This window comes from Henckelia pumila, chromosome 4, assembly GCF_033568475.1.
Source record: "Henckelia pumila isolate YLH828 chromosome 4, ASM3356847v2, whole genome shotgun sequence".
NCBI classification, from domain to species: Eukaryota; Viridiplantae; Streptophyta; class Magnoliopsida; order Lamiales; family Gesneriaceae; genus Henckelia; species Henckelia pumila.
Genome location: NC_133123.1, coordinates 224,452,291 through 224,461,188, shown reverse-complemented (window position 1 = coordinate 224,461,188; position 8,898 = coordinate 224,452,291). Strand labels below are relative to the sequence as shown.

General features: G+C 35.7%; 1 protein-coding gene across 2 annotated transcripts; it reads left to right on the top strand.

Annotated features, from left to right (window-relative positions):
• Nucleotides 1-1,108: 1,108 nt before the first annotated feature.
• On the top strand, nt 1,109-8,331 carry LOC140867508 (peroxisomal nicotinamide adenine dinucleotide carrier-like). 2 transcript variants are annotated; one of them, XM_073272585.1, is made up of 8 exons: nt 1,109-1,261; nt 1,401-1,537; nt 1,656-1,710; nt 2,035-2,186; nt 3,146-3,175; nt 3,821-3,873; nt 4,754-4,806; nt 8,246-8,331. In XM_073272585.1, exons 1-4 carry the CDS (start codon nt 1,247-1,249, stop codon nt 2,110-2,112), a joined length of 285 nt encoding a protein of 94 aa, XP_073128686.1. In that variant the 5' UTR covers nt 1,109-1,246; the 3' UTR covers nt 2,113-2,186; nt 3,146-3,175; nt 3,821-3,873; nt 4,754-4,806; nt 8,246-8,331. The 2 variants fall into 2 exon arrangements, 1 of the variants encoding a protein (XP_073128686.1); XR_012145165.1 differs by lacking the exon at nt 8,246-8,331 and having other exon boundaries at nt 1,408-1,537; nt 4,754-4,820.
• Nucleotides 8,332-8,898: the final 567 nt, after the last annotated feature.

Sequence of the window (8,898 nt, the reverse complement as noted above, 5' to 3'; positions counted from 1 at the left end):
TGGTCATTTACAACAGTTGAAAGACAATGTTTTTTTACAGAAAGCATTGTTAAAAAATGAAACACAACGCTATTATGAGAAAGTGTTGTCTTTGGTTTTTTAAATTTGGAAAATACAACATTTTTTTGGTCATCCACAACGCTTTTTAAAAGCATTTTGGATGAGCGTTTTTTAATATCTACTACAGCGCTTTATTTAAAAGCGTAAAGAGAATTAATATACTACAACCCTTTGTTTAATACCCAAAGAAATATCCGGCCTTAGACTTCAAAGAAATCGATTGAACCCTAAGCCGCGAAGTGTTGTGAGCAGCCACCGGTCATTTCTCCCCAAACCCTAGAAGTCTCTCCATGCTGTCGATTTGCCAGCCTAGGCATCGGAAAGCTACCGATTAAAGCTAGAAAAGGTAAGAGCTCGTACTTGGCTTCTATTTAATAACAAAATATTGAGGGATCTTGGACCAAAGCTCAAACCGTCGCACCCCAATCGCGACTGGAGCTGCGTGGGTTCTTGTTCTTTCGCGACTTTGAGATATTTTTGTTCCTTTTCTTGGTTTTCCAGCTTCGCTCTATCGATCATCTCTCCCCTTCTTCTCCAGCCTTTATTTATGGTGTTTTGTTCCTCCCTCGAAATTTATACTTAATTAAGTTTCGGTTTTAGGCTTGTCTGCGCTACGGTTTCGTACCAGTGTTTGATTTCATTTTGGAAAATTTTTATTCACGTTGGTCTTGAATTAAACTTTTTAGCTTTTATTTATGTCGGTCTTTGCTTTGTGTTAACACTTTGGCATTGTTTGGTTTGATGTATTATTAATCTATGTATAACTTATCACAATCAATTTCGCCTTATTTTTGTCATATTATTTATCTATTTATTAATTAATAATTTTACATCAATTAAATTAAATAAATTATAATCTATCCATCAAATCAAATAATGTATTAACTATTTTTTCTTATTTATTTTTAATTTACATTATATTACTTATCTATGGATTACTTATCCTACCATTCAAATCAAACGTTACGGTGCCTTTAGTTTTAAACAGAAGGATTAAGATAGTGGCGGCACTAACACACGTGGTGTTGGGGCAGATCCAAGGCGACCAGTGGGTATCGCGGCCGGAGAAAATGACCAGCACCATCACTTCGTCGTTTTCTGCTGCTCCCTCCGCAGTGGGAACTGCCTTCCCTATTTACTCTTCTTCGAGCTCGGGGTCATAGGCTAGGCAGAAAGCGTGGCGCAGATGTCAGCACAAGAGGTATATAATCCTTGACTCTAATATTTAGCCAATTCCAGTGTGTTTATTCTGATTGTCCATTCTGGGATGAAATACTTTGCCGGGATTTCATTAAATTCCATATTTCCTATATTCTTAACTAATGATCTCCTTTGTGAAGCTGCTAGGGTGTTTATTATTCGTTTACCAGTTTTTCAAAAATAAGGTCGAGGCTATAACAGCTGAAAATAAAAGAAAAGGACACGGGGATGGCACTCCAGAAATGCTTTCGTGGCTTATTGTTGCGGCCCTTTCTTGGTACTTGACTTGTTTTTCAGAAATTATTTGGTTTCTTTGCCTGTGTTCACGTCCTGTATAATCTCATTCAGGATTACTCTTATTTTTCACCTAACATGATTGTCATTTTATGCCACAGGTCACTAAATGTTTTGCTAACGAACCCAATATGGGTTCTTGTGACTCGTATGCAGGTAGCATATTTAGTTATTTATGGCAATTATATTCCTTCTTGAGAATAACACTGTGCACCAGTTTCCATTTTTTGTTCCTAAACTTAAGTAGTTTGAGTGGTTAAGTATGTGAAGACTGAAGTGCATTATATAGTATTACTTAATTGATGCAAATAGTTTGAAAACATCTATTTTGTGATTCATATTCCAGCTCCTTGTCCTGTCAGTTTTATAAAGTCAATTTAAATGGTTTTGCACTCTAATTTCATGTAATAGTTTGATTGTTTAGGTGTGCTCTTGATATTAAATTTCTAAAAATATCAGCATTTCATTTTTCACTTTCAGACTCACACTCAGGCAGAAAAGAAAATCATGGAGGCAAAAAGGGAAGCTTTATTAAAAGAACTTCAGAGAATATTCTGATACATCCTTCTTTACCTAACCAATTGGTTGTTCTTGATTCAATACAACCTCGTCCTTATGAAACATTTCAGGCGGTGACTAGTACTATCTTTATTCAACTTCGTATTCATCAATACATAATTCTTTTTGTTTTTCTTCAGCTTTATGAAAAATGAGTTATTTGTATTTGCTTATAAATTGCATCACACTATCATTGAGATACAATTCTATTTTTTTGCGTACAATTTCTTGAGTAGACGCTTTGAAATGAGTTTAAGTTAAGGGTGCTACAAAATTTCTTATGCTGACATTAGTGGCTTACATTTTGTTTAGTATTAGCAAAATTATTTGGTTCTTTTTGCTAAAACTTTAGCTTCGTCGCTATTTTAACACCACTCCTATTAGTCTGATTAATATTTATAAAACTTTATTTAATTACAGCAATCGTAGTCTGGTTTCTTAATTATTATGTTTGATCATAGTAAACCAGTTTTTTGTTACAATTCACTTAAATGGTTTAGTGACAAATCAGTCAGCTATCTTAACTAGTTTATGGAATAATTACGAACATCTAATATAGGAAGAAAATCTACGTGAGGATACTTAACACCCTATTGGTCCACGCATGTGAATGAATACTGAGAAAATTCGTTTGACAAAGTGTGAAGTTCATTTAAATTTTTGGTTGGTTACTAGCTAGGAATTACCATGTGGGACAACAGACGTAACAAAGAAAAACAAAATGATTATGATGACATGGATTCTCAATTGACTGAACCATAAATGCAACAGCAATCCCAACTTTGACGAATAAATGTGTTTGTGCTCTAGCTGAGCTGTATGTGAAACTTCAAGGATTGAAATGTACCTGGCCATCTGAGCTTTCAATTCTGTATATTTCGAACACATTGCTGTGAGTGCACAATTGTCACTAAGTACATGCTAATCGAGCAATATTTATGCACAATTCACATCAGTTTGCTGTTGATTTGATGATTTGATTAACATGGATATAGAAAAGCATGATACTTACCAGTTTCATTTTTATTTTCAGGGAAAATGCGCATAGGCAAGAAGTTCTGAGGTGAAGAAAGCAAAACCGGTCACCTTGTTTTTAATTTTCGTGATGATTTCTTGGGAATTTGCTGTCAGTTTTGCTTTAAATTAGAATGCTTGCTATGTTTTTTTTCTTGAAAATAGTGTTTGTATTTTAATTATTTCAAAGTGGTGTTTAATTTGATCATTTAGGATAAAGTTTGAATCTTGATGCACGTAGGAGGATTTCTTGGCCATTTGGTTTTTTAAAAAAATTAATCTCTAGATAGCATATGCTAGATTTTGAATCATATTTAAGTTTTTATATTAATGTTAGAATTTTTTTAAGCAAAATATATTTTTCTTTACCTTCTGTTAATGGCATTGCAAAGTCTGGGACAACTTGCATCTCCTAGAAGATAGCTTGGTCCTTGAGAGTTCAATGGTTTCAAGACAGATCAATTTTCTTGGCTATAATATTCTGCAGATGTGAACCAAAATACTGATTCTTCATTTTGAAAAAAAAACAAATAATTTGTGAAGAACACGTGCCATAGAATCTCATTTCCAGTAATATGAAGAACTTGATTCATTAATTGTTATTGTTTGAAGATTTGGTAATAGTAGTTGAATTATTTAAGTATTTTTGTTTCTTTTGAATTTATTTGCTCTTGGAATATTTAAAACCTTGTAGGACGAAGCGTTGAAGTCGGAAGTAAAATGTTGGATTATTGTGAGTTGGTATAGGTATGTTACTATTATTGTGAGTTGGATTATAACTAGCTTTTGATGGACTATATTAAGTTAAGTTTGCAGCTTTTGATGGACTTATATGTCATTTTAGGGTGGAATTTGTGCCACTTGACATGATTGGGTTTATTGACATTTTAAAATCCTTGAAGCATTTAAAATCAGTCCGGACGTGCGAACAACCTAGTTGTTGATCATTTGGTCTAATCTTGTGAAAGTGGGGATTTCAAAACAACCTTTTTTTACTGGTTTTGAGTTTTTAGAGATTGCTGGTTCTATGCTTGAACAACCTAGCATCGGTCGTGCGAACACAAAGTCACGGGACATGCATGATTTTTTCTAATGATTTCAACATTTCTCGCGACCGTTGAATATCCTTCATTTAGTTAACGCTGCTCAAATGTATTAGTATGGTATATTTGGTTGTTGCTTCTTTTTTGAACTATTGAATTTTTTTTTTGTCCAGAGTTGCAGTTATCAACTATACTCCGTGAATATGTTTCCCTGAGATTCATCTGCACTGTTTCTAACTTCTTGAATCAAATCAATTCTTGTAATTTGATTAGAGTGGTTAGCTTTCTCTGTTTCTAACTTCTTGAATCTCTTTGTTGTTGAGTCTATACCTTTCACTCTATGTTAGTTCATATTTTACTTTATTGTTATTATTTTTTGTTTGACACATATTCTAATTTATTTGATATTTCATAACTTGAGTTGCATTAATCCTTTGTTTATTAAATTGTTATCCAAAGCTTTGAATTATTTAAATTTTGTGCTAACTAATGAAGTGGAATATCCATATGGAAGTATAGTTTATTTTCTTATGCTAAATTTACCATGACATTTAGTTGTGTTGATCGGAAGAGTGGTGATTTAGGTCTAGGAAGCTTTCGAAGAGAATACTTACAGACTGACTATGCTGTTAATGAGGTAAATATGTGTTTAAATGGATTTTTTTATAATTCCAATCGCTTACTGATAATTTCATAATTCGTTGTTCATTTGATAATTCCAATTGCTTAGTGATAATTTCGTCATTCGTAGTTCATGTTCTTTTACTGATAAATATGTGTTTAATTTTACTTTTCATTTTAATATATTATATTTGTTTTATGTTTGTTTTTATTTTTAATAATTTACAGTATGGAGATACAAATTAAAGAAAAAGAGATTGTTGTGGCTTTTATGAAAACTCAAGATGCTAACATGTGCTGAAGTGAGGAATCAAAGTTTTTCAAGATTAATGCATATTTTTTTCCTAGTGTTCATTAATTTAGAATTCGATTATTTTTTATATTTGAATGATTAATGATATTGGAAGATTGTATATTAAATTTTATTTTAGAAATTTTTAAATTTTGAGTGATTTATAATATACAAAATTTGTGATTTAATTGTTTTTTTGTTTTTTATTTTTAAAAAAAAGACAACGCTTTTTATGTGTTGTTTTTACCAGAAACGACAATGCTTTTTTATGAATCGACAACGCTTTTTATGCGTTGTTTTCATCAAAAACGACAACGCTTTTTACGCGTTGTCTTTTCCAAAAACGATAATGCTTTTTATGCGTTGTCTTTTCCCAAAACAACAATGATTTTTATGCGTTGTCTTTGCCCAAAACGACAATGCTTTTTCCGCGTTGTCTTTGAGTGTGGTCTTTTACATCACTGGCTACGACGACGCTTTTTCGGTGACATTAACAACGCGGAAAAAGCATTGTCTTTCACCTTTTTTCTTGTAGTGGGCAGAGGCATTGGATGGACTTGCTGAAGGAATATGATTGCGAGATTAAGTACCATCCGGGAGCTGCTACTGCTGATGCCTTGAGTCGCAAGGTGCGATTGTACGCGCTTCAGACTTGTTCGATGTCTCGTGCGATCAAGGATTGTTGTTCTTCAAAGTATACCTTCAAGCACAAGAAAGGTATGCAGAGTATCCAGATGTTTGCGTTATTATCTGATCCATCCTTGTATTCGTGAATTTGAGATGCTCATATGTCTGATCCGAAGACCCAGCGTCTGGCTCGTTTAGCCAACGAGGGTAGTACATATGGATTTCAATATCAGTAAGATGTTTCTGTGTTTTTTGGGTCGACTTTTGATTCCGGAGGATGAGGACCTATGGGAGGAGATTTTGTCTCAGGCTCATCGAACTAAGTTGAGTATTGATCCGGGAAAAAACAAAATGTACAAGGATCTGCGTACTCGATTTTGGTGGAAGGGAATGAAACGCAACGTGTACCAATATGTTTCAAAATTCTTGGTGTGTCAGCAGGTCAAGGAAGAGCACCGATGACCTGGAGGTTTACTTCACAGTTTGCCTATCCCTGAATGGAAATGTGAGCTTATCACGATGGATGTGACCCATTTGCCGGTATCTTCGAGGAATTGCGATGCTATTTGGGTTGTGGTGGATCGACTCACAAAGTCAGCACAGTTCATTCCCTATAGCCGAGAGTACACTGTTGACCGTATGGCTCGGTTGTACGTCCAGGAGATCGTTCGACTTCATGGAGTGTCTGTGAGCATTGTCAGCGATCGAGACCCCGGGTTTAATTTCAGATTCTGGGGGAGTGTTCAGCATGCCATGGACACTACTATCAGTTTAAGTACTGCCTATCATCCGGAGACAGACGGACAGACGGAGAGCACTATCCGTACCTTGGAGGATATTCTTCGGGCATGTGTAATGGATTTTGGTTCGGCCTGGCAAGATCATTTGTCATTAATTGAGTTTGCGTACAACAACAGTTACCATCGTAGCATTGGGATGTCACCTTTTGAGGCGTTGTGCGGACGATGTTGTCGTACTCCACTCTTTTGGGAAGAATTGGGGGAGAGACAGGCTGAGGGACTAGAGTTAGTCCAGCAGGCCGTGGATATTGTTGATCTGATCAAGAAACGAATTAAGACTGCACAGGATCTTCAGTCCAGCTATGCTAATACTATGCGTAGGACTTTGCAGTTTGATGTTGGAAAGAAAGTGTTTCTGAGAGTTTGACCTTTCCGCAGGATTCTCAGATTTGGTTTCAAAGGAAAGTTGTCTCCTAGATTTATCGGTCCGTTTGAAATCTTGGAGAACATTGGCAATTTGTCTTATCGGCTAGCCTTGCTACCATACTTTTTCAGTATTCATGACGTGTTTCACGTATCATTGTTGCGAAGATATGTGGCGTATCAGTATCATATTTTTCATTCGTCTGAAGTTCAGGTGGATAATGATTTGACTTATGTAGAGAGGCCAGTTCGTATTCTGGATCATAAGGATAAGGTGTTGCAGAATAAAGTTATTCCTCTATTTTAGTTTAGTGGCAGCATCGAGGAACTGAAGAAGCCACTTGACAGCTTGAGAGCAGGATGCGTTCAGAACATCCTGAGTTATTTTGATTTCTAGTCCAATTGTATTTTGTAAAAGTTTCATCTGAATAAAGAATGTTTCTGCATATTGTTCGTATTTTTGGTACTTAAGATCTGATTTCGAGGAAGAAATATCTTATGTGGGGGAGAATTTAGTAGCTCTTAACCAAATAAGGTGATTAAGGAACTAATCACAATTAAAAATCTTAAGTTTGGACGCTCCAAAGTAAGGATCGGAGGCTCTGATCGTGATCGAATTCTCTGTCGACAGGATAGGACGTTCCGAACAAGTCTGGGAAATACATCTGTAACGCCCCAAATTTATCTTAGTTGAGTTTATTTAAGATAATCAGAGATTACAGATTCAAGAGCCGACTTGATTTTGATCAGGGTCTATTTTGAAAATTTTGAAAATTTCAGGGACTAAAACATAAATATGGAGTTTTATATAATATCTTGAGGCTTTGACTTGTCTTCATCACCTTCATCTCATTCCCTTAGCCGATTCCTCCATTTGATACGCCTCATAGCTTCTCCAAGATTTCAAATTTCAGTCCAAGCTCAATCCGTCCGTTAGAATTTTTTTGAAGGTAGTTTAGCGACCACAGCAGCGAGAGCTTCGTTCTATCGTAAGTTTTTCTTCGATCAGCTAGAATTCTATTTTTCGGATGTTGTTAGAATCGATTGAGTTTCGGTTATGTTGTTCTTGAGCGAGTTCTTATTGTTTATTCTCAGTCGGTTTTGAAATCAAGCGTCGTTCAGAATTGTTATGATTTTTGGAAGCATTTTCGAAAATGGAGTTTTTGAGATGTGTTGGATTTGTTTTGTTCTTGTTGTTTTAGCATTGAATTGATTTGTTTTCAATGCTGTACTGCTGTCTGCGTTTCCGGTTTGTTCAGTTTATAGTCGTTATGCCGCCGATTTGAGTTTTGAGATTTTGAACCGTTATGAGTTGTAGAACTTGGGAATTGGGTTTTGTTCGTCGTTATTGATCATCTTTTGCCTCCGTACAGATTCGTTTGGAGTTTTTCGAGCCCAGAGTTAGCAGAAGTCGATCGTCGAAGAGTTGAACAAAGAGCGGTAAAGAGTTTACCTTGAGCGATGTTGTTTTTTAGGTTGTATAGTTTTTGATATAACCTTTTTTTGTAGCTATCCAGAGTTGGAGGTATTCGTATCTAAAGGTATAAGCAGTCATCGTTTAGCGGGATAGCATACTCGAGACAGTTGGTTCTTGAGTTTTCCCTTAAAATCACATACTTGCATCAATACTTGTTCTAGAATGTGGAGCATGTATTTTGTTGTTTGAGATTTGTTATATGGCTTAATGTTTTATGTTTTCTTATGCATTCATCTTGAGTCAAGCCTTTGATTTCAGCGGGCAGAACGACCCTTTTTATTTAGACGTTTTTGGGGCTATGTTGCGAGTGGCCTGGGTTGTAGAAGTTCTCCTAGTGTCAGCATACTCCTCATAGTCGCACCAAAGTCTAGGAGATTGGGATATGTGACACCACCTCGATTGGGAGAGTCGGTGAGGTTTTACGTGATCTCATCCTCGGGATCCCAAAAGCATAGCAGCAATCCCTTGTTTTATCGGAGTTGATATCCCGATTTTAAAGACATGCATTTCATTCGTATTGACATTGAATATGTTGTTGTCTTGAAAGCA

What these genes read in the sequence shown, in the direction of transcription:
- LOC140867508 (XM_073272585.1), top strand. An exon ending in ATTGTTGCGGCCCTTTCTTG is followed by an intron (nt 1,538 to 1,655) that starts GTACTTGACTTG and finishes TTTATGCCACAG; the next exon opens with GTCACTAAATGTTTTGCTAA. An exon ending in TTCTTGTGACTCGTATGCAG is followed by an intron (nt 1,711 to 2,034) that starts GTAGCATATTTA and finishes TTTCACTTTCAG; the next exon opens with ACTCACACTCAGGCAGAAAA.